At 40.8% G+C, this 25,558-nt stretch overlaps 4 protein-coding genes across 4 annotated transcripts; all 4 read right to left on the bottom strand.

The window, feature by feature from the left end:
• Window positions 1–1,095: 1,095 nt before the first annotated feature.
• Window positions 1,096–2,108, bottom strand: LOC142380747 (peptide YY-like). Its single transcript, XM_075466651.1, has 4 exons — window positions 2,069–2,108; window positions 1,669–1,851; window positions 1,474–1,566; window positions 1,096–1,165 (listed from the first exon to the last, which is right to left on the bottom strand). Exons 2-4 carry the CDS (start codon window positions 1,830–1,832, stop codon window positions 1,141–1,143), a joined length of 282 nt encoding a protein of 93 aa, XP_075322766.1. The 5' UTR covers window positions 1,833–1,851; window positions 2,069–2,108; the 3' UTR covers window positions 1,096–1,140.
• Window positions 2,109–7,147: 5,039 nt separating this feature from the next.
• malsu1 (mitochondrial assembly of ribosomal large subunit 1) lies at window positions 7,148–10,142 on the bottom strand. The gene is made up of 4 exons (XM_075466652.1): window positions 9,749–10,142; window positions 7,900–8,075; window positions 7,735–7,816; window positions 7,148–7,618 (listed from the first exon to the last, which is right to left on the bottom strand). The coding sequence occupies exons 1-4, from the start codon at window positions 10,047–10,049 to the stop codon at window positions 7,464–7,466; spliced, it is 714 nt and encodes a 237-aa protein (XP_075322767.1). The 5' UTR covers window positions 10,050–10,142; the 3' UTR covers window positions 7,148–7,463.
• A 1,379-nt stretch (window positions 10,143–11,521) lies between these two features.
• smpd5 (sphingomyelin phosphodiesterase 5) lies at window positions 11,522–15,854 on the bottom strand. Its single transcript, XM_075465362.1, has 8 exons — window positions 15,666–15,854; window positions 13,325–14,530; window positions 12,932–13,007; window positions 12,675–12,815; window positions 12,506–12,595; window positions 12,341–12,404; window positions 12,063–12,222; window positions 11,522–11,905 (listed from the first exon to the last, which is right to left on the bottom strand). The coding sequence occupies exons 2-8, from the start codon at window positions 14,423–14,425 to the stop codon at window positions 11,798–11,800; spliced, it is 1,740 nt and encodes a 579-aa protein (XP_075321477.1). The 5' UTR covers window positions 14,426–14,530; window positions 15,666–15,854; the 3' UTR covers window positions 11,522–11,797.
• A 3,735-nt stretch (window positions 15,855–19,589) lies between these two features.
• grinab (glutamate receptor, ionotropic, N-methyl D-aspartate-associated protein 1b (glutamate binding)) lies at window positions 19,590–24,637 on the bottom strand. The gene is made up of 7 exons (XM_075465363.1): window positions 24,485–24,637; window positions 23,560–23,910; window positions 23,357–23,460; window positions 22,690–22,890; window positions 22,204–22,332; window positions 21,964–22,107; window positions 19,590–20,579 (listed from the first exon to the last, which is right to left on the bottom strand). Exons 2-7 carry the CDS (start codon window positions 23,852–23,854, stop codon window positions 20,427–20,429), a joined length of 1,026 nt encoding a protein of 341 aa, XP_075321478.1. The 5' UTR covers window positions 23,855–23,910; window positions 24,485–24,637; the 3' UTR covers window positions 19,590–20,426.
• Between the last annotated feature and the right edge of the window lie 921 nt (window positions 24,638–25,558).

Here is a 25,558-nt window from a genome sequence, read left to right on the forward strand (position 1 = left end):
TATTTTATTTTATTTTATTCTATTTTTTTACGTATTTGATTGTTTGTTTGGACAACAGGGAAAATTACTCCTGATTGTTATTTATTTATTTATTTGACTTGACTGAATTTGTTTTAAGGGGTTTTAAGAGTATACAAGTTTTCCCTTGGTTTTCCCCTTGGTTGATAAAGGATTTTCTCCACTCAGCAGTTTAATATTCAGTATTTATTGTTTCATAATGAAGTTGACCGGTCAGTTTTGCGCCTTGTATCGTTTACCATGGAGCAATGCTGTTGTAATATATGGGAAATGTGGTTAACATATTTCCTTTCCAGAAAAAAAAAGATGTTCCTTGATAGGATTAAAAAGTGAGGCTTTTTTTTAGTCAGACTGCAGGTCAGCAGGCTCAATAAAACCGATGAATTAACTATGGGATGCTTAATTTTAAAAATAATTTCTATTTAACCCTTCCACAAAGGTGACATTAGCAGTCGAAATAACATATTTTGTCCTCTTCTCAAATTGTTAAGAAGTCATTTCACCAGGAGAGAGCACTGTTAACCCATCAACTATGTTGTACTACTTGCCACATGTCAGTCCAAGTGACCAAAAGTGACATGATAGACCCATACGAGTGTGTTTACAAGCATATTAGTGTCCAAGTTTTGAGTCTCACCCCAGTTTTGGCCATATTTTGGAACATGAGAAACATGGTTATTCATTTCCCTGTATACATGGTCATTTAAGTAACTGGGCTTCTGATCAATAATTACATCTTTCTTTTCATATTCTCTCCACCTCAAACTTCAGAGTTCAGAATGGTGGATTTGGTGCTGACATGACATAATGTTCTGGTTTCTCTTGGAGTACTCCATGTAGCATATCTGCAGTTCTCAGGAATCAGTAATAGACATCTAGGGCTTCTGATACCAAAGTAATATGTCTACATCTACAACCATCTATAATCCAACAGTAACCAGGAGAATGCTGCACATGTGAATGCAATCAATGATAAAAAATAATACGTGCAACGGTACAGTCAGATATATAGAGAAGTTTCTTCACACAGCGTTTATTCCATGCAACATAAGTTCATTTTAAATCAGTAAGAGACACCGGAGCAGCTTCAAAGTTTGTCTCAAAGTGACGGCTCCAGCAGCATCACCACACGGGCAGCCCCTCATACCTACATGAATACATACAGAGGTTACAAAACATTCAAAACTAAGTACAGTAAAAAAAATTCCATATCCTATGGTTGGAACCAAGAAAAAATGGATTCAGCCCAATACAGTACCACCATTAACTATGACCTTAGACACCAGCATAAAGCATAATTAAAAAAATTAAAATATAAATTTCAAAGAAAAATCGACTTCATAAGAATGGATGTTTCATTGAATTATTGTTTTTTATTAAAGTTTTACACTCTTTTGTCATGCACATTTATGATAGAGACAATAGACATAGCAAATGAATAGCAAAGCAATTTACCTGATATAGTCGGACCCTGGAACACTCTCTGTGTTCATCTCCCTTATCAACACATCTGAAAACACAGAGTCTGGACTGTCTCTTTTCCCATACCTGTGCATTAAAAAATCATTTGAGCAGCTATTAAATACTTATCATGCACACTATCATGATTAAACACCATCTACATAAAATCATAGAAGTTCAAAGACCAACCTCTGTCTCGTAATGAGATTGATGTAGTGTCTCAGTGCAGAATAATACTTGGCAAGCTCCTCAGGTGATGCTCCTTCCCGTGGACCAGCAGGCTTGACTGGATATGCATTTATACCAGAGTGAAAGCAAACCAGCAGGCAGAGAGCCACAATGCTCGGCGACATCACAGCGTCGGAGGGTATCCTGGATCAAAGGAAAATTAAGTCAGAATGAAGTGTAAAAGATGATTGTCCTACAACAAAGCCTACACCAAAATCAGAAAGACAAGCTCCATATTAGATTTATACTCAGATGGCTAATTATCTGCAGCCATTAAAGCTGTTACATCTAGAACTTCCTGCCCAAAATTAAGTAGTAAGCCTTGTAGTTGAAATGTTAGAAAAATTAAATATACCCTTACAGTTAAAAGTACAGCTGTTGTCGGTTTTCTCACCGTCTGAAGCGCCTCTGTCAGATTCCCAACATTGCCCATCTTTTATACAGTGCGTTCTGCGTGGGGAGGGAGGGGGTGTATCATTTTCTTTAAAGTTACTCCTGAGAAATATCTGTTGATTCATTCGCTTAATTAAACCTGTGATGACAAAGCAGTGAAACAAATGGAGATAAACGGTTACAACATGAGAACACAAAAGGAAGCGTCAGCATTAGGTTTATTAAAATCGGACCTCATGGAGTGTACGTCACTCTTTTTGTCAGTGATTCAGATGAACTGCATTTGAAATTAACATGCTTTCAGGATTAGATTATTTGAGTATTATAATACTATGTTTTACATCATGATCAACCCGTTTGCAACAAGCAGTGAGTGTAATCAAGAGGTCAAACAGCCTCACCTAATTGATTGCTGATATTTTTTGGTTCTTTTTTTTTCTGCATTGAATACAGCACCAGGGCAGATTTTTGACTGACGAGGTCTCTTGGCAAAATACACTCAAGTGTAGCCAGAGTCCAACATCTTTATTAATTTACACAGTGCACTCGAAAGACAAAAAGCAGCATGACTAGATTTCATAAAGCTGATGATGTGTAACTTCAAATGGCTGTTTTCATATTAAGTTGTAAAATGTTTGAATGCCCCAGGTGTTTGGAAATATAATGCTACAGTTGGCTGAACAATGTGGAGGGGGTCTGCATCCAGACACAAAATAAAAATCAGAAGTAGGGCCAGTTATGGCTTTTGTTTGAGACCAAAATGGCTTCTTTGCCATGCCTTGGACTCACACTTAGGCGATCAAGTCAAAGACTTGATCACTCCTCTTGTATCTGCAGCGTTATAAAACGGTGGAAACTCTACTTTCAACATTATTAACTATTAACTGGCAGGCAGTTGTCTTAAGTCGTCAATTCTTACCAAACCACGGAGCATAGGGCCAAATGATGCCAAATTGTTCAAGAAAGAGCAGTAAATCAGACATGCCATAAACTTTCAATTCCAGGTGATAGAGGGCACAAAACGCTTTCAGCCCCTAAATTGTAAGACGACTTTAATGGCATCTATTTTCTTTGAAGAGCACTCAGCCGAAATTTGACAGTAGATTGGTGCTGTTGTCATCTATGACTGTCATGCAGGAGCTTCAGCACACTTCTTGCAGGAAAAGAAAAACTACAAACTTCAGCCCTGCATTATATACTATATGTTCAGCCGCTGTGCTCCAGAGTGGCTTTATTCATGAAGCACAGTGTTTACATTTTAAGATAGCCACAAAGTATCCCTTCTCGGCCAAAAAGACAATAATATGAAGCCATACATTACTGTCGGACTGCATGGGCTAACGCTTTTTCAGCTTTATTGCTATTTTTCTTTGTAAAGAGTAATTCTTCAACTGAGAAATAAAACGTGTCGTGTGAAGACTGGTCAATAATAAATACCCAATTTAGATGCTCAGTCATCTCAGCCAGCGGGTACCTTGCTGACAAATGAGGGCCAGGTGGCTACAACACAGAGTCCTTTAAGTGTCTTGTCTGATACAGTTGATGTGCTCTCTCCTAATGAGCTCGTTCACCAAGAGAAAACTGGGGACTGCAGCCAAGCGCCAACTCACCCGCAGGGCAGAGACTGATATCAGAGGAAACTAAATACTTTCCATCAGTGCGTATGTTGGATTTTCAACCACCTAGAAAACAGGTGGGCTTTTAACAGAGGACTGAGACTGAGTGTCATGATTGGAGGTTATGGGAGATAGATCATTAAATCCCAGCGAGTTGCATACTGGGGCATTAATGAACAGCTACTGATGTTCTTTTGCTCTTTTCTCTGTAAAAAACATTGCCAGCACGCGCACACACCATGGTAGAATTTGATGCACACAATTATGGGCGGAAAGCGCTGTGCCTCATATTAGCTACTTTAATTCATGTGGAAGGCAGGGAAACAAAATGTGCTGCTTAAGGTGGAAAAAAATGTTTGAATATTCCTTTTCTTCATAATCTACTCCATCGATGAGTGTACCACCATGGCTCCTAATGGCTGCACACCAGTGGGTAGGTAAAATGGTTGTGAGGATTTTTTGTGACGAAATTAGAGAGCGTGGCAAACGTTGAGTGAAACATTTCAGTTTCAAGTTTCTGTCTAGCATACACTGGAGAAGTTGGCTCAATACAAACTGGTACCCAAAGGTTCGAATGATTAAGCAAAGGAAACTGTATATTGAAAGAAAAAAAAAAAAATAGATTTACAAAGTCTCCTCTCCTGCCTTTGTGCTTGTGTTTTAACATCAGCTCAAATCTTTCCTCATTTTTCGACTGTGTGAATTCAAAGAGCAAGCTGAAGTCACAAACATTCAAACACCAGGACATGCCAGGCTCTGCACGGGCAGCTCCTGCTTCATTGCATTTTCACATTTAGCTAATGTTCTGACAGTAGGCCAATGAAGTGTAATGGTCACTTACTAGGAAGGTATGAGCGCACACGTAGTATTGTGTGTATGTGTATGTGTGCGTGTGCATTCCCTCTGAGTTTGTATGCATCTTTGGGTATATTTGTATCTACCCTCAGTTTTCTGATTCTCTGCATTAACAGACTTGGGTACTTACAGCAGATCTTTCAAATTGAAAATACATTCTGCAATGTTCCATCCACCATTTTCAAATTGTAGGTTGTAGAGTTTTTAGAGCAGCATCGTGAATGCAGGTTCTCTGCCATAAGAGACCAAACAGATGCAGACTATTAACACACTTTAAAGTGCTGACCGACTTACTTGTATGTTACGCATTCACTGGTCGATCTTTTAGTGCATGTAAGTGCAAGGATAATGCACGTCACAATAGTTTGGCCAGCAGGTCTTTTCTTGTAAGACGAAATCTGTATTGGCTGAAAACATCAACTTGAATGGTGTGTTTTGGTGACCCCCTTTTATTGAGAGATTGTTTTTAAAACTCTTTTTATTTATTTTTTTGCAAACATCAAACTGCAGGTTGGAATATTCCAGTGTTTTCCTGCACAGCTTTGAACGTCTACGAGTTAATTTAATTAACGAGTTAATCTACACGGAAGGAAATGTCATTAATTTAAATATTGATATTTTGAAGAGGTGCCATTCAACAAGGTATTATTACCCCCTTGTAGTCAAAATGCAGTCACATATGTCTTTACTTTCTCATATGCTGATGGATTCAAACCTTAAGAAAAAGACTCACACCACCGGTAGGGACATAACTGTAACCATAACAGCAGAGCAAAATTGTTTATTTCCAGTTAAGTGTGTAAAAGTGCTCTCTATACATCTCCAGCTGGCAACAAAATGTGTTTGACGTATCTATTTTTGTGACCAACGTATGTTTATGTCCTTACAAGGACAAAAATAAGGATAAATTTAACATTCAGTCTGATCATAAAGAGGTTCGGATGCCCATTAAAAAATGTATAGAATTTATCGACTTGCTAATCACATCGACTCTCTTTCTGCTGTATTTATATTGTACTTAATACAGCAGAAAGACGACATGTCCAAAGATTTGATTTTTTTTTAAATAGATTTATTGGGGCAGTTCTCTACCAGGCAGTCACTCACTAATAGTACGCAGACTTGAATGGTCGGACGACACTACAGTAGTGGGCCTCATCCGGGACAACAACGAGGTGGCCTACAGGGAGGAGGTGTGTCATCTGGTGGACTGGTGCAGAGGGAACAACCTGATCCTGAACGTCAACAAGACCAAGGAGATCATCGTTGACTTCAGGAGATCCAGACCCAGCCACTCACCACTCCTCATCAACGACTCAGCTGTGGAGGTCGTCAGCAGCACCAAGTTTCTGGGGGTGCACATCACAGACAACCTCAGCTGGTCACCCCACATCACATCACTGGTGAAGAAGGGACAACAGCGCCTGCACTTCCTGCGTAGGATGAGGAGAGCTTCCTTCCCTCCCCCCATCCTCCAGACCTTCTACAAAGGGACAATTGAGAGCCTGCTGACCAGCTGCATCTCCCTCTGGTCTGGGAGCTGTAAGGCCTCCGACTGGAAGTCTCTGCAGAGGGTGGTGAGGACAGGGGAGAAGGTCATCGGGACTCAGCTCAAACCTATCAGAGACATAGCAGACAGGCGCTGCCTGTCCAGAGCCCACCAGATCCACACAAACCCCACCCACCCCAACCATGGACTATTCCCCCTGCTGGCGTCCGGCAGAAAGTTCCGAAGCATCTTCTGCAGGACAACCAGATTGAGGAACAGTTTCTTCCCCCTGGCCATAAGACTGCTTAACGCACACCCATCCATCTCCCCACATAACAACAACCCCCCCCCCCCCACCGACATGGACAATTACTCGCACATCTGTACTTTACACACTTCTGTTTGTGCAATTTCCCTCAGGCTGAGTGCAATATTTTAGCAACACTTTTGCACTAAGTGCATTTTATTTATTTATTTATTTATATTCTTTATTCCGAGTGCTGACACATAGCACTTCGATACCGTTATATTGTACAGCCTGTATAGCTTTATATCTGTATAGTTTGATATCTAGCAATCTAGCAATGTTGACCAGAAGTCGAGGAACGACATTTCGTTGTCAAAACTCAGGTGTGATTTTTGTGCAATGACAATAAAAGAAAGTCTAAGTCTAATAGGCCCCTGATTGACTCCCGGAACATGAAAAGCAGCATCCTCGAATATGACAAAATTAAAAAATCCTATTGACGCATAGAGGCAAACACTTTGTATCACCTCATTTATACCCCATGGAAAAGAGAACGATGGATGTAAAAAAACAGTAATCTTGAGTGAAAACCTTCTCAGTGATCCAAACAATCTGAGGCATTCAACCAAGGAGACACATGTTCCCCATATAACCATAGCATTTCCAGTATATAAAGACAATGAATTTACGCAAAGCACTAGAACCCTTTTTATAGATATTTACATTCCCTCACATACCGAAGCCTTTTGTAGAATTCCAGATACTTTGTGCTCAGCTTTATTTCCTCCAAACACTGCCACAGCACAGTAATCAACTGTTAAAAAACGACAGACATGATAATAAAATAGTATTACAATAATTTATTATCTGTCACAATGTGAAAAACAGTTCTTCGTCAAACTCAGTCTATACATTAACAATACCTTTTCCAAATACCATCTACACCAAATGCTCAAAGGCGCAGGGGTCAACTAAAATGTGTTTACACAATTAATCCGCAGGATGAAGCAGTACTTCCTGTTTTGCAGACGGATGGATCCATTTAAACTTCTTGTTTTTTTAAGTGACTAAAACACATTTTATTACTACACCCGATGAGATACACCTAAATCTCTGAGAAAGTCATTCAGGTTGGGCGCAGCTTGAAAATGATTTGTCACTTTGTGAGTTCAACATCCAATATGAAGTCTTCTGGTAGCACCTCAGCGGGGATCCTCTTCAGCTGCTCATCCAACGCACGGAGAGTCCAGAGTTTCTCCAGTTCGTACACTTCTCTGGTCTCTGGCAGCATGAAGTGAACAACCATATTACCTGAGACAAAGATAACCAATATAAGTAACAACAATAACAAGCATCAGTTTAAAAGCACAACTGTAAAAAAAAAAAAAACCAGGGACTTGAAGATGGGATTTCTAGGATTTACATACCAAAGTCGAGGCATATCCAGTCTTCTGCATCTTTCCCTTCAATCTTGACGTTTGGTTCTCCATCTTTCTTCAGAAACTTGTACTGGAGGAGAAGTATCCACAGTTTAAAGCAAATACCAGCTGCACATGAGAATATCCAATATAGAGTAAAGAGAGGCCAGTTACCACTTTGATGGCATAAAGTGCCATTGCACGGAGGTGTCTTGGTGATAAGCCGCTGACGACGAGAAAATACTCTGTATATTTGAGGTGGTCCGGCACTTTAATTACACAGAGGTCCACGGCATTTTCCTGACGCAGTAAAGACACCAGGACGTTGAGAGTGAAAGTCTCTGAAGAACCTGGAAGAAAAAAGAAAAAGAAACATCTTGTTTAAAAAAAAAAGCTAAACCTTTTTGTAGTGGTTAAATATCATGAGCAAATGAGATGGAGACCTCAGCCAGTTTTTCCCTCATGACAACCAGGCAGCACCACCAGCTCTCTCATGTGGAAGCAGGCTACGACGAGGAAGTAAGGCTGATTTGCTACAACGCCTTGAATTTCCAGTGGCATCAGAGCAGAGCAGGACTCCTGGAGTGGATGCAATTGGTCTTGATAGCGCCACTGTGGTTCAGATGCTAAATGCTTGGACAACAAAAACCTTTCTAGACTATGCAAAGTCTGCGTTTGGACCATGTAAATCCTCTCAGCTTGACAAAACCAGCCATGCTGATGTAGTCTGATATGCGTATGTACCAGATAGTCTGAAAGGCACAACCAGACATGGGTAAGAAGAGAGAAAAGGGAAAGGTGTCAGAAGACGTGTGTCCCCTTCTACTGCGACACCCAAGAACTGGAAAGACTCTCTCCGTTATGATGACAATAAGATAGATCTGTTCAAATTCCTTGCACAAGAAATCACCTGTCAAACAACTGGAGAAAGCAAGGAAGTCTATGCAACCTGTGGACAGGATGTTCTGTGCTCATCCCAACAGGCAGAACTTAGCAATCTTACACCATGCTCACAGGAGGAGTCTGATACTCATCTCATTTCACATGTGGCAGATGCAGTGGCCCAAGGCAAAAGAAGGGTAACCATTCGCACAGTAGATATGGTAGTACTAACTGCAACTCTCTTCAGTCAGCTGTGGCCTGATGAGCTGTGGATTGCATTTGGTGCATGGAATAGCCTTCGCTTCATTGCTATTTGTGGAATTGTTCCTTCAATGACTCCAAGGACATGTTCTAGTCTGCTGGTGTTTCATGCTTTCCAAGGTTGTGACAGCATATCTTTCTTTGGTGGAGGAGGGAAGAAGACAGCCTGGGAAACATGGAAGGTGTCTTCTGAAGTCACTGATGCATTTTTGGAGGTGACTTACATGACAGAGATCAGTGAGAAGTGAGTCTCACAGCTGGAATATTTTGTTGCTCTAATGTATGACAGGAAAAGTGACTGACTGAGGTCAATGAGATCAGGAAGCAGCTATTCACACAGAAATCAAGATCTCTGGAGAACGTTCCACTTACAACCAAAGCAGCCCTGGAGCAGCACATAAAGCGTGCCAGTTACCAGGCTCATTGCTGGAGTCAGACATTGGTTAAAACTCCTCAGCTGCCAAGTCCATCTGACGTTGGATCAGTGAAGGAGAAGGGTGACAGGCTATATGGACAACCTTGGCTTAGGCTCTTAAATCATGTTATCAACTTACCTGCTGCAACTGCAAAAGAAGTTGCAAATATGTAAAAGCCCTAATTATTAACCCTAACCCCTATTAAGGAGATTGTACAAATTGGTAGCTCTGGAGGTAAATCAAATGGACGTTGTAAGCTTTATTTTGGGTAAATTACATTTCAAGTTGAAGCTAATCATCTTTATGTTTATTTCATTGCAAAAGTGAATTTGTTTGTCTTTTGGCAATTAACAGAGTCATCTGATGAAGAGAAGCAGTAAATGCTCATATTAAGGAGACAGACTCCTGAGTATGTTCTTTGTGATGGAGCAACGTTTGAGTATGAAAAAGCTGGAACATCTTACTCTGACTGAAGGAGGCGTTGTTCCTGTTGCTATCGTCCATTTCATGCGATTCCTCCTCGAACGTGTCCTTGCTCTCTGAATGTGTGCTCCCCCCGGTATCAGAATAACATCTTTTTGTGTCAAAGCGACTCCTGACTGAAGCTGTCTGAAGCCAGTGTTGTTGATATGAGGTTAAATGTGCTGAAAGACACCGAGCTTTACTACACAAACTAACGCCTCTTAACACAACAGCCTTTTGCTCTAGTAAACTGCTGCTTCTACAGTAATATACGAGTAACCTGGAGCGACAAAGAATATTCATGATTTTAACTTCAATAACAAAACATTCTACTCTTACGTAAAAAACCTCTCCACGAGTTAACCAATAGCTAAAAACAGGAAGTAGCTCTTGTCCTTGGCTTTTGATTGGTTTGTACTTCTTCTTTGTTGTTTTTTGTGCCGTGTTTGAGTCGAATGAACGTCGCCCTCTATCGAGAACAAATGGTATTGTCAGCAGAGCTCAAACTATTGATTTTTAAACCGGTGAACAGCACAATGCTCATCGTGAAGTTTAAGCTCTGGGTTCTGATCAGCATCTTGAGGCTTTTAATCACTATTTTTAATCACGTTCAATCACTATTACAGTTAAGAAAGTTGCATTGAACATATGAGTTGGGTATGATGTGAATTTCTCCTCTGGAATCAGTTCAGTCTTAAAGCTGCAGTCTGCAGGATTTGTTGTTGTCATACGTAAAGTCCTACTTTTTGGCATTTTAAGAGTTTACATGATCTATCAGAACGCTTGAAGTTGAAAACGGTGACCTCCGTAGTCGCAAAATGCAAGAAATGCTTATTTTTTAACCGAAAAATAAAAAGTTATTCAACTTCCTGTCCCGCCCCATCAAAACACATGAGAACTCGTGCACGTAGACGTGCACGCCAGATGCGCTTACACGACTCCTCATTCATCAACTCACCTGTCATTTGCGATCATGGAAGACACAGTAAGTAGACTAGCCGACTAGCCCGTAATGAAGTTCAATAGTCTAGATAAATAAGCGTGGGGACGAGCCTACCTTGTATCGCGCGTGCACAATCGGTGATTGACAGGCAGCAGAGCCCAGCTCGTAAACCTGATTGGTTACCTTTTACCGGTCCGGTCTGCAATTTTGTAAACAAACCTGCTGGCCTTGGAGGGACCTAGCGGGACATATAGGGGACCTAGAGAACTCATTTTTTTTTTGTATTGGGGTATTTAATGTACTACTTTCAGAATCCCCGGACAGTTCCAGGCATTATGCTTGAAAAAGAGTTGCAGACTGCAGCTTTAAATCGCAAAGTAAAAAAAAACCCATTATTTTATTTAGTATATTTCATATTTCACCAAATCTGTGCAAAATAAAAAATATATATAATAAAGTAAACCCTTTATCTCTGAGTGCAAGAATAGTAGAAGTATATGTCAGCAGAAAAAATGAACAGTAAAGTAACTTAAAACTAAGGACAAAACTTGAATAAATGTATCTATTTATTTTCCACCTATATGAGTTAATCTGCTATTATCAAAATGTATCAGCCTGTTTCATACAGTCAAGTCGCCTGGCTATGCTTGCTCATAAAGCTTTGTAAATTGTTCCTCTGAACAGCGAATTTCCTTGACAAGTTTCTTATGAAATATTAAGACGTTTGTCATCAGGAGTGGAAAGTTTATGCAGTAAATAATGCCTAATGTGTTCGCTTGTCAGTCAATGTGCCTCGTTAATTGCTGGAACATTAAAGGAAAAATACACAGAGTAAAATAAACTCTTTTATTTCATTTCCGAGGGAAATCATTTCAGAGCGAAAAAATCCTAAAAAGTTGTACAAAATCAATACATCTGACCTGAACACTTATCTTATAAAACTGTATGCGTTATAAAACTCCAACAAATCCATAAAAAATTAATTCCACCTGTGGTACAGTCTGAGTGGTCAGTTCATGGTCCGTGAATTGACAAATTCAACTATGTAATAGTTAAAAGCCGTATACATTCTTTTTGAACATTTTGCTCCCGTTGTTTGAATTTCTTTTCATACATCATCAGTTTCCGAGACCATATTTACATTCAGTCTCAAGCCCACAGGAATATGATCCGTGAGGCCAGACAGCTGCGTTATAAAGGTCACCTCTTCGATTTCCTATAAGGAAAGAAGTCAGAAAATCTGACCGTTAGTGGTTCAAAAATTTTGTGATCTGTCAGTATATTTGGCATTAAAAAAAAAACATACAACTTCGCACACACAGAGAGAGTTGAGAATCGATAAGTGAGAGTTGAAAACACAATGGTGCACGTACTGTTCTGCACTGCTTTGAAATGGAGCTTTCACGGTAGAGGATGTAGTCTATCCGACGTCCGATCCACGGCTGGCCGGTCTCCGGGTAAACCAGAGGAGAGCCCGCTGCAGGGACAGGAGGGGCGATGTACTCCCTCCTCAGCTCTTCTCTTTCCAAAGTTCTGCAAAGACACAAGGAAGACCGAGCCGCTTGTTATGAAACTGTAATTATCCAAGAGAAACTGGCTTTGCTCTTAACATAGTAGTGTTGCTGCACTAAAAAGGCTGAGCTGAGAATACCTTTGTAGACTCTCTGGGGTGTTTACGTCATCTTCATACATAGTTGGCTGTTCCAGGAGAGTACCTTCAGTAGAAAACCACAGTAATACTCTGTGAACTGTTAACATTTGTCATATGTTGTATGTAGGTACTTATTCCCATTCACTAGATTTAAGTGAGACCAACCAATGACCCAGGGCTTCTCTTTTCCAGGTCCTGCTCTGCAAGGGTCTCTATAGTCATCAAACAGATGATGATTCTGTTCCAGATGGTCATCTAGTAAAACACAGAGACATGTGTAAAAAACTTTTGTGGAAGCACAAAACATGAACAATAACGGCTATTTTCAACACACCAGGTGAACAGTTGTCAAAGTTGAAATCCCCGCAGAGCACATCGAACACAACCTCCTCATCCGGCTGTTTGTTTGCAGCCTGAAAATCAACAATCCACTTGGTAACCATGTTCAGTTGCTCACAGCGAATTTCTCCTTCACCTGGTGAGAGAATATAAATAAGGTATCATCGACCTGACTTATTGATCGTTCCTCTAAATGAAATGCAAAGAGTCGAGTTCACCCGAGTAAAGCAAACCCTAAAAACTGTGACTTACCCTCAGGTGCATGAAGATGTGTGCAGTTAAAATATCCAACCACTGTCTTCTGTTTCTGATCCTGCCCGATCAAAACCTGGGAGGTGTAAAATACTCATATATAAGTATCAGAATGATTTGTGTCTGATGTCTCTTGTTCCATAAGAAGTTCTTACTTTGTTCTTACTTAGTTCTAACATTTATGCTTCCTCACTCACAGATTAACTCATAAACTAAATAAACTCATAAACTCATACACGTCAAACTAAAATTCTGGGTTCTCTGTCATAACATTTATTAGAAAACAGCTTTCAAACTCTGAACTTGCCATAAGATTTTTTCTGTACGGTGAGTCTCAAACATTCACTGATGAAAACCCCTTTTTGAGTGAGGGGAGGACTTTAAAGAAGGCACCTTAGCAGAGAGGAGGCCCTTGGCAGCCAGTGCGTCTTCACCTCGGCTGTTTGGGAAGCAGTGGTACTGAGCCTGGAGCACAGGGAATCTGCTGGCGAGGAACAGGCCGCTGTTGAAGAACTTGAAGGAGGTGCACATGCATGGTGGCTGACAGGCATACACACCAATGTCATACAGTATGTGTCCAAACACTGGTTTAAGTATATTGGTGAGCTTCTGGGCAGCTTTCTTATCAAACACCTCTTCCAGGCACAGTATATCGATATTGGCTGGAAACAGCGACGACACCTCCCAAGGTACATCGCCCTGCCGGCGGAGACCCTGAGAGAGAAAAGCACGGGGAGCACTCCGGTGGCTCGACTGGCGCTGCTGGTTGGAGTTATGATTGGAATTGAGGATGGGAGATGGCGGCTCAGGCGATGGCTCTTCTACATCATCACAGGGCACACGCACTACACGAACCTGCTTTTCGTTAGATTCAGTGTGGTGATGCACTGGAGGTTGTGACTGTCTATCTGTAGCACCATACGTACTTGAGTTGGCTATGGGGAGGATGCTGTTGGAGGGGCTGAGAGTACCACAGCTGCTGGGGGAGTCAATAAAGATCCTGATATTGGGTCGACACACAGCCTGCACAATGCGCTGACCGATGGCAGACGCCCTCTCATGAGTGTGGCCCAGGTTGTTGAAGCGAGCTAGACCTTCAGGCAACAGACACAGGTTGGCCGTGGCAAACCCAAATGATGCCTTTCCTGTTAGCTCAAAGCCCCTGTCCGTCTCATTCTCAGGTGAGGCTGGAACCTCTCTGTGGTAGTAAAACGGCCTACGACAGGCCTGTAGGGGTGCCCAGAGGAGAAAGCCCAAAAGAGCCAGTGGAGCTGTGATAAGAAAAAGAATGAAGAAGAAAATGGAGCCAAAGAAGACCTTGAGGGGGTGGAGGTAGCATTCCTGTTCTTCTCGCTGGCTACGTTCCAGGGTGGTGGACTTACACACAGCAATGACACGATTAAGACACCAGAAACAAGGCAGGATGAAGGTCCATCCCACAGCATGTATACCTGCAACAAACTCATTGGGAAAAGGAGACATCTGCAGGGCCATGCCTCTCCACCGTCTCTAAACAACAAATAGGATTAACTGCATCCAGAAGTCCAGTTCTGGACGCATTCCTGAGACAAGTCTCTCCCTCACAAGCTCCAGTGGACACTAAAATGGGAGAAAGAAGTCAAACTGTTATGATACGCCTCAGCTCTTGCCACCAAAGTCAACAATTACAACACGAGTTCTCAGGAATGACAGGCTTTTTGACTTCATGCCTGCACATGCAGTGGAAAACATGAAGCAATACACAGCGGCTCTGACATGACCGCGGTACTGCGAGGTTCACATGGAACATCAGACTGGCATCGCTTATGCAAAGTGTGACGATCACTTTTAAAAGAAACAAAGAGAAAAAAAAAAAAGAACACATGGTGTAATCCAGCTGTGAACATCTGCTCACTGCTGCTAACGGAGACTGCAAGGAAATATCTGCCTGAACACCACTCCTTTGAATGTATTTACACATCAAAGATACTGACTAAAACATTGGGTGAGTCAGGAGTTGAATATTTTACTAAACCTGTATTTCTACTTTTTTAATAATAATGATGATTAAAAAAAGACTATAACTTTGATATAACTCATCAACAATAGTTGGTGAAATAATTTCTATTCAATAAGTCACAGTAGGAGCAGCTGTTTTTCTCAGGCTTTGTCTGGCAACAAACAACAGCTATGTTGCGTTATAACGCTGTTTATTTTATTGGTGTAACTTGAACCCACCATAAAACCAGTCTCTCTTCTCTCGTTGCCGTGGTGCGTTCAAGGGTTCACTCCTACAGCAGACATTCAGCTTTCATTCTCACAATAGCAACTGTTTGACAAAATATTCATTTTAAGAATACAACCATTAAGTCGTAAACCATAACACCCAAATTATGCTCATAACGACCCATTTAAAAGCCGTCTACTGTATCGTAAAGTGGAGCTGTGTGTCTCCCCAGCGAAAAGCTCATACAGGTGGAGGAAACTATAAGCGAATTTCAGCGCAGGTACTCGGATCGGTTGTCAGTAGGTATGTTCAAGTTATCAATTTCACTGAACAGCCATTGGCAAATTATTTTAGGTTCACATGCCAAACGCCACGGTATGACAACAACGTGAGGTCTGTGAATTGTCACGCGTAATACATGCTTTATAAATCCCACGTACATTACAATCACTGCAACTGAAAGCAGTCACCTGTCATGTCGTGCAGCTAGCTTAAAATCTGTCGCTAAAGTGAAAGCTCAGACCTTACCTTAGCGTGGAAACTGGGGCAGTCCGCCTGATTAACCCATTCCGTGAGCAGCCTGTTAATGTACTTACTTACTAACGTGTAATAATTGTGTGCTCATTTGCTCAGAGCAAACTGACAGGCTTTGTGTTGAAATCAGACAACAGTGGAACAAAAGTAGTCCTTTGGTACATAAACCCTGCCTACCCTAGGTGGCTCGCGGCATTATTAAGCCACACCCCAAAGGCGTTGCCATAGTGTCGAGCCCGTCAGACACGTGACCATACCTGAGGCGACTGTGAGAAAAGTTTCTAACTTCGTTAGTTTCCAAATAAGTACTTTGTAATATTATATTGTACTTGACTAAAGTACAATACAGAGGACAAAATGCCTGGAGTTTACAAAGTATAGTTCAAGCTAGCACCTTCTTTAGCAATAAAATTCAAGTTAGCCCAGTTTTAAAGTAATAAGCCCGTGTTTATGAAATAGTTCATCCCATTCTGGACTCGTTTCTTGTCAAAAAACATCATTATTCCAAGGTAATAAATGTGATTAATCTTTGTCAAAGTAAAGACAACAAATGCTCCCTTGGAATCAACTATATTTAGAATATTAGGGGGAAAATGTACAAAATTGTCATGAAATTCAAAATGTGACTATCATAATAGATGACGACTTTAATCATCCTGCCAAGTTCTGGTTACCAATTAGGTTATGTTTTGTTAACCAGGCTTCCTGATCCTCTAAAAAAATCAATCAAAGTGCAGTCAAGGTTAGCATCAACACTGAAACCTTTAATAGTTATTTTTATATCTGTTGGGTCAACCTTTGACTTGAGTAATACAGGGGTGCAGAGTACTATGAGTACTATGAAAACATCTCAGGTTTGCCTGCTAACCTCTCTCACAAGTTCAAGAACGTGAAAAAACATTTCCTGGTACTGATAAGATAAAAACTTGTTTGTTTTTTTTGGGGGGGGGGGGGGTTACTAGCTTACTTGAGATTCCAGTCTTTGATTTGCATCACAGCAGCCAGTGTGACAGCAAATCTACTACTAAAATTCTTGAGGATTGTTCTCGGTCCGAAGACAGGCTAGTTAAAACTTCTTTGTCCCATTGGGCTCTTTTTATACATGGGATAAGCTTAAAAATATCTGCAGCTGACAGACACTCCCCTCTATGGAAAACTTTTAAGGGAAACCTGCTGCTGCTTGACATAGTTTTTAACTGGGTAAGAAAAGTGCAGGATTTAACTGGATGGGTTTGGCTTTTTAACCTTTTGTGTCATTTCATATTCATGGAATATTTCATGCCAAGTGAAATATTGAAGTGGAGGTCAGTGAATGTAGAGATTCCTTTTAAATATAAAAACCAGTAACATCGCCATAGCACATGATTGAGTATTGGTTGAAATCACAAATCCCTGCTGCATTTGCATTTTGGTTGTGAATGAAGCAGCTTTACAAACCCCGAATGAGCAAGCAAATGTATTTGTGTAGACTGGCTCTTGTTTACAGTGAGTACAAAATCATAGCCACACAATACCTGTCACATCTTGTCATTTATCAACGACTATTTCCATTTCAAGGATGGCATACGGTCTTGTGGATTTCTGTGTCGTTGAATACAGTGATGGCTACCAGAGAAGAAGAGGCTTTCTGTCCTTGGCTGCCATGTTGCAGAGACAACTGAGCACCAGCAGCAGGTCCTTCTGAAGTTTTGTCGGAGCAGTGGTTATTATCAGCTTCCTCAGAAAGTCTGGGCTATTGTAGTCAGACTCCTGGGCACTGCTTTTACTAGGCCTCTCCTTCAGGATCCCATAGGTGTTGACAATGAATTCAGAGAAAGGAGGGTGAAGTGCTGGTTTGTACCCAAGCTGCCTCAGCCTGTCCATGAGGTCCACATACCTCTGAGTGAGATGAAGCTGATAGCCCTCATCAACCTTTCCTGTCAGAGGGTGCGTGCTAACCTGCAAGAGAGGAAAACAGGTCTCAGACTTTCTTCTAGGTCTTTCAAGGGGAGCTTTACGGTCAGTGTTGATTTTCAGAATGAAATCAAATGGGCTCTTGTACCTAGTAGAAACTTTGATCACATTTCTGGCTGTGTAATTATTTGTAATGATCGAATAGAAGTCATCATGAACTTGCCTCTATGATCTTCTCTGGTATATTGAACAGTGTGAAGCCATAGAGCCTCTCGTGGGCCTGGAATACATAGGACAGAATCCTCCTATCTAGTTGATAGGCAATCTCTCCGAACAGTCTTTGTAGTACTGCAAATGAAGAATTGAAATAAATGAATAAAGTACAGGCAGCTTTCTCACTGGTCAGAAATTGCTGCGACTGTGGCACCTGTGACACAAAGAGGAATATCAGCCTGGCAGCTCTGAAGCACCGCTGTCTCATCTGTGTCTTTATGTGCAGAGCTTTGGAGGAAAGACTTGAAGTCGATGGGAGACGATGTTCGGTGTTCATGTTCAGTTTTGGTTTGCTGCAAGTCTTTCCTGAATTGCTGCTCATTAAAGGTGTGTTGCCTCTGACTGGATGGCCCTGCTCCTGAGACTGAGCAAACAGACGAGAAGTTCCTGTCAATTACCATTAAGGGCAAGTAGAGATTGTATTTCACCAAGACAGAGACAAAGTTCGTAGTTTCCAGGCTCGAGCTGTGGTGCGACCACATCCTGCCTGTTTTGACCTACTTACACCGGTTACCAGCATGTTATTGAATTAAATATGTTGTTTTTGATACATACATAAATACATAACCTAGGATCATTTTTATTTTTGCTATCAATCAGTCGACAAGAAGCTAGCTGAGCGAGAGAATATGTAAAAATAGCTGCTCTGTTTTTTTAAATTTCACTCTATGACCTTGACCTGTTCTGGCGGCTGCTGATTCAAATTGCAGTGTGACAGAGGCTTCAAAAGTATAAAAATAGATTAAGAGTATCATTGTCTTGTGTAATGATGAGAAAAGATTGATTAACGGTTGGGTTTGTTGTCTTGATGTTAGAGCATGACTATGAAGAGATATATCAGTGAAAAGGTACTGAGAAAGTGATGGAAATAAATGGATAGATAACAGAAATTGATAAGTAGATAAAAGTCTAATTGATAAAAAAAAAGAAGAAGGAAAAAAGAAAATTACCTTATAATAAAACAAATAAAGTACAAAAGCACTGTAAATGTTTTGTAGGTTTTTGTTTGCATTCATGATTTGTTTTTTGTAAGGGGATCTTTTGAAAAATATACCTCCTATAAAAGTCATATGACCTGTAAACTTGATTTTGTCGCAGCTTGTCTGGGTGACTTCATATGGTATCGTATTTAAATGTTGAAGTTACTTTTGGTTCCCATTTGACCGGCGTAATATTGATGGTAATATCTCTTCGGAGCTGTGTTGCTAGGTAACAGCTTGAGCCAGTTTTCCACATGTCAGCTTTTGAACAACATAAAAAGTTGCATTTATTAAATAATCCATTATCTATATGCTGCTACATTCCATCTATAGACACTTAGACTTTACTGTACGTTTTAAAACACATGGCTTTATCAAATCAGCTCAAAATGCTCCTGTGATTAAAAGTGAAAGCATTTAACGTCCGCTCAGAGGTAACCATCGATTTCACAATATCTAACCTGAACCACGGCTGCCCCCTGGCGGCATTAATAAAAACACTACCTGTGAGCTCCTCCAGAGTGTCGTTGCTGAAGCTCTGCACCCTGGCTCTCAGGTCCATGTTTTCCTGGAGCAGATTTAGCACCGACTTCAGCTGATCATTTTCCTGGGCGAGCTGTTGACTCTTGGCTTTTCTGGCCACAGAAGATTGCCCCAGGTTCATTCTGAGCTCCCAGATACACAGCTGAGCCCCAAACACCCGAGAGTTTCCACGCACTGGCTAAACTGCGCAAAATCAAATCAAAACAGAACACAACTCTTTGGCGGAATGTGATCTTTGATTCTTTTAATTGATACAAAGGACAGACATTAGGTTAAAAAAAAAAATCCTCAAAATTTGAGAACATCAAAGTTGATTTCAGGCAGTAGAAATATACTTTGACAAAATTCAAATGGATCCCTTAATAGTAACATTTCAAAGATGGTCATACAGTGGATGTATTTTTTTTTTCAGTTGTCTTGGAGACTGAGCTGTTGTGGTTTCATCCACTGCACTTTTTTAGCCCTTCTCATTCCTGCTGGCCTTTTTCGTTAAGCTCAAAGTTCACTCTTGACCCTGGAGTGGTTTGACATAACAATCCCCGAGTTCACATAACAAGCTTTTTCCACAGTTTTAGCCACTTGAACAAGGCCTTCAAGTGGTGGAAAAGCCATCACAGGCAAGTCTTACAGGTGGAACAGATGCAAATAAAGACTGCTAATGGGCATGCACGCATGTCAAAACACTTATCCCCATTTTGACCTTTTAAACTCCTTATACCAACGTATGATACAATCAAAAACAAGCTTGCAAGTGCAACTCCAGTTGGGATTTTGTTTTCACATCTGTGCGCCATTTAATGATTCAGTATGGCATAAAATATAACCCAAATAGTTTTTATACAGCAGATTCTACACGTAAAACTTCTGCAATCAACAAATCTGCAACTTAGAGTGCTTCCTTCAACTATCATAAAAAAATAGCATTTACACTGGACGAAGTGAAAGCAACCATGTAATGAATGCACACTACAAAGCAAATAAAAAAAATGCTGATTATGGAAATTCACTTCAATATAAGAGCAGAGAGCAGTTTTCTGTCTGAATCGTCGTCCGTCGATCTCACTACTTAGCCTCCCCTCGCTCTTCCGACGATGGCAAGAATGTAGAGGAAGATGTTGATGATGTCGGTGTACAGGTTCAGGGCAGCAAAGACATACTCCTCTGGGCTCAGGGCCAGCTCCTTGTTTCCGAGCAGCAGCTGCGTGTCCACTGCCAAGAACTGTAACAAAGAAATTCAGAACAGGTCAAACATTTGGGAACAGTGTCACTGAAAAATGAGTGGACATCTAAGAATATGTCTAAATCTGGCCTTTAATCAGGCGGAGTAATGTAGTGACTCACATGCATTATGAAAAGATGCTATTTTCATCGTAGTGAAGCTACTTCTTAAGGTTTTAATGTATCAGTTTCTACCATTTCTTCATTCATTATAATAGGGCAAGCTGTCTTAAGAAACATGTGATCCTGTTATTCAGTGGAATACAGATCTCACAGTTAAATGTTTATTCTTCAGAATAGAAGAACAGAATATAATAGACTTTAGCTATTTGTGAGCAGCAGGTATAAAGACAGCACAATGTATTGAAATTTACCGTCAATATATTATTATTATATCATGATATTACGAAAAAACTGCGAGGACTGGACGAAGTGGTGGGCTGTGTTCTCCAACTAACACGCACGCGCAGGCAGAGGTAAAATGCACCCCTCTTTGAAACGCCATACACTAAAATGTTTCTTAATGTATAGTAAATCGTATAGTCGCTCCATTATTCAGCAATCAGACAATTTACAAACAATTTACATGCAGACAATCTGACTGCTTCAACACAGGAAAAACAATCAAATCTGTAGAAGACCAGCAGCAGGAACTCTCTATGATGACAGCTTATGATGACAGATAAAACAATGAATGTTAAAACCCAACTAATACAATGTGACGAGTCATAGCAACCACACATAGACCCAAGGTTGCCGGAGCCGCTCTAATCTAATAGTGGGCCTTGATGAGAAAAAACTTTTTCTAAGAGTTTTAACAGGGTTCACAGTAACTGAGCAGGTCAGTGACGGTACAGGAGAGCAGAACTGTAGAGCTGCATAGACAAGAAAAGGCTGTTCAAAGTGAAAAACCTGAAACTGACTGGTAGACAGTGCTGACAACTGAGGACAGGACAGGAGTCATCCGATCAAATTTTGTGTTGTGATGGTTGTGGGAGAGGCACTTATAGTTAGCTTTAGTCTGCCCGGATTTTTTTGTTTACTCTTTTTTTAATTTACATTCTTTTATTACCTGGTAAAAGTATTTTGTGATATAGAATTGACTGAAATCAAGCCAGAATGCACAAAGCAATAAACCTAAAAGACAGCACTTCACAATGCTCCTTTAATGCATCTGTAAGTCTGAAATACAAACTGTCAGAGCATCAATTAGTCCAATATGAATCTAAATTCTAGCAGCAGGGTTAAACATATTTCAGGTAAAACTTAGATTAAGTTTGCCATAAATGCCCTAAATCGGTGTCAAAAGGTATCTTACCTGCAACCTTTCTAGATAAAATCCACCCCTGACATAGCAGCAGAAAACGGTTTATCTAAGGACTTACACAGGTGAAGAGTAGTGCTCCAAGTCCGGCATACACAATGTGCAGAATCTTGTCTTGGATGAAAATGCAGAGGATGCTGAAGACAATCAGGACAATCAAACAGACGAAGAGCACGCCATAACAGGAGGTGAAGTCATATTTGGTCTGCGGGATGAAGACAGTGTGGCATTATTTTTACCATCATCTGCATCGGAGAGTTACCCGTGTACACACAAAAGGCAGAAACCAGCAGATACGAACCTGCAGAGAGAAGATGACCACTGTGAAGCACACAAATGCTGTGATGCCCACTGCCATGATCACTGACTCAGTCTCATGGAAGCTGGCGATCATTCCCACCATGTACGACATACTGAGAGTCAGGATGGACTGAAAACGAGAAAGATGATTACAGTACATCAGCACTGTTGCACATATTTCAAGATAAGAATAAGTGGTAAATCATGTCGTGGTTAGGATGGAGATACGTGAGCCGCAAGTTAAATCAATTAACTAGAGCAAGAGGCCACAAAATTGATGTAAGCGTTTGAGCAAGGAAGCAGTCTGATCTCTCACTCTCTCCACATCAAACAGATTAACACCAAATGCAATCAGACACTTTTTCCACAACGTACACACAAACCCCCTGAAGGTTAACATATGCCAATCGTCAAGATGAAATACCACTACATTTCCTGTGCTGTCACTTCCCCCTCCTACATTTCCTCTTGTGAAAGTTGCTCTTACCAAAGCAACCAGGTTCCAGGGGTGTCTCCGACGAACGCTGCCACAGCAGCTGATCACACAAACTGACACAAAGAACACAAGATAGGACACGAAGTAGGTCCAGGTGTTCACCAACACAAAACTCTTGACCTCTTCCACGAAGGTGAAAACGGCCACAAAGGCGAACGTCACGATCAGCTGAGCCGTTAACACGAGGAAAACCTGTGGGTGGGGTGAAACAAATCATTAGGCAGCAGACACTCAGAAATCTCAGATTTCAAGACAATTAAACAGTGACTGCTAAATGAGTGGGGCTGCGCGGCGGTTAGCAAAAGGGTTTAAATCCTGGCTGGGGCCTGTTGCACATATTTCAAGATAAAATTGACCCTGTGGAGTCAAGGGATCCATGACATATGACATTTTACCCATTCTGGAAAAGGACAGGAAGGACCAATGGAAGGAACTTTTATATGTCAGGAGTTTTTAAAAATCCCCGCTTTATCTAATAAAGATGATATTATCACACATTGTATAATTTATTTGACAAAGTGATAACAATTTGTGATTGTTGTTGACTAACCATACTACAAAAAATATCCTCTTTGTATAATAACACCATCTACAATGGACTCTTAGTGTACATCTAGTAATATTCATCTTAACTTTTCCTTCACCAGTGTCCTCTTACCTTTCTAATAAAGGCTCGTCTAATGCTCTTGTTGTCTAATCCAAAATCAAAGTCTTGGTTGTCGTGAAAAGGTGGCGGAGCCTCCTCGTTGTGGTAAACATTACCTGAAGTGGCAACAACCAGACATATTAAACTGATTCATTTCACACTACCACATTGCTTGAGTTCCACACTGAAAATATCATAACGTTAGAAGGACTAACCACTGTAGTTGTCAACAAAGCCTGGGGCTGGTGGAGAATATGGTGGGCAAGTGGGGTTGTCATATCCTGAGACTCCTCCTTGAGGATTAGGTGCCACTCCAAAAGCTCCAGGAGGAACCGGCGCAAAGGCAGTGGGTGGAGGGAAAGGGAGAGTACCAGGTACGGTGGAGCCCCCGTGCATCTCCGGGCCTGGCGCATTCATGAGAAATGCGGTAGGAAACGCTGTATAACCTGGAAGAGGGGGCTGAGACTGTCCCACCTCCACGGAGGTGTACTCTGTCTTCTCGGTGGTCATCTCTGCCTTAGATCAGGAGGAGAGTCCGGCTAGAGTGTTGGATTACTGGAATTGCTCTGGGAATTAAAAAATTATAACGGACAAGTCATATGAAACGTTATCAGAGGAAAATAAATGGCACTACTTCATCGATGATGGTTGGCAGATGCTCAGAGAAAAGGCTAACGTCAACGAAACCACGTGACATCGGTGCCTTCCGGTAGATATCAAATAAGATAAGCGTAATAAAACAATATTCATAGGCTTTGCATATTTCGTCTAGACTTATAATACTAAAACTGCCGCCACTCTCAAAATTAAATGTGGATATAGACACCGCGTTTGCTAGCAAGGACAACCATTTCAATTTTCTCGTGTTTTACCGAGTCGCGAGGTACACGAAATTTAGGCCACAACGTTAACTTCCAGTCAAGAAACGAAACGACCTTCACATAGTCAATATTTCTTTAGCTATTCAAGTTAAAGTGGTGCATATTACATTTAACATCCTATATTGTAGCCACAGTGACAAGTTTCGTATTACTCGATTAGTCCATTTTCACACACACAAAAAAAAAACAGTCTAGCTAGCCAACCGAAACATAGCACATTTCGGATAAATTGACTTTTTAAAAAAACATGTACACTCACCGCCGTAAAATTATAAATCTAAACGTACTTTTGTTTAGATTATTTCTTGACCTCTTTCGAGGGTATTTTATGTTTTGAGGTACTCTGTCTCCAACGGATAAAACTACCCTCACTGTCCCCAAGGATGCGGAAGCTACCGCGTTCATGCAACATAAACTGGATGGGAGAAATAAAAATGAGACACACGACAGCAGCAGCTATGGCGTATTATTTTCTTTGTACAGATCCGAATCATATGAATGAAGTTAGCCCGTTAGTTAAGGATACACTACATCAACAATTTAGCAATGCATTTGCGAAATTTAGGCGTAGTTACTCATAACGACACGTTTTGCCAAAAAATGTTTTGACCAACATTAGACCACGTTTGACTAATTTTAAGACAGTAACACATTAAGTGGCAGTACATAAAGTATTAGTTTACTCTTTCAATCATTTTAAAAAAACTCAGTTTTTGCTTGAAGGTATTTTTACGTCTTGAATAAATTAAAAAGGCACGGTTACGATTAATTCTATGTTACTTGAACGTCTCACTCTGGGAGAATGTATGAACTGTAAACTTTCGTTTGTGTCCGCTCCGCCTCAAATGCGTCATTAGTGCTCCAAAAGTTGATGCTTGATGCAAAACACAAACCTCCAGTTGTTTTAGTGACAAAATGCTTGAGAAAGAAACATGACTGTCAGTCACCAGTAGGTGTCAGGGGGTTACAACTCGGAAAAACTGAGAGGGTAATTTAAGCGAGTCATTTATTTCTCCAAACTGTCCCAATCAGACTCATGACACTACAACAAAACAAAATTTTACAATTTAAAATTTTTTTCTGTTAAGAAAGCCTACATCCTTGCATTCACGTGGTTACCACTTTATCATCTACCTAAATATCATCGCACACCCGAGTCCCCACCCCACCAACCAGTTCAGTTATTTATTTATTTTGATAATGCATATTTCAACGTTTGTCTGGTAATAGAGGGAAACTAAATACAATTATTTGTATCAACCATCGGCCAAATTATTGGCCAGATATTACCCAGATATTTTACATTCATTGCATCCCGAGTGTTAATGTAATG

This window comes from Odontesthes bonariensis, chromosome 5 (assembly GCF_027942865.1).
Source record: "Odontesthes bonariensis isolate fOdoBon6 chromosome 5, fOdoBon6.hap1, whole genome shotgun sequence".
NCBI classification, from domain to species: domain Eukaryota; kingdom Metazoa; phylum Chordata; class Actinopteri; order Atheriniformes; family Atherinopsidae; genus Odontesthes; species Odontesthes bonariensis.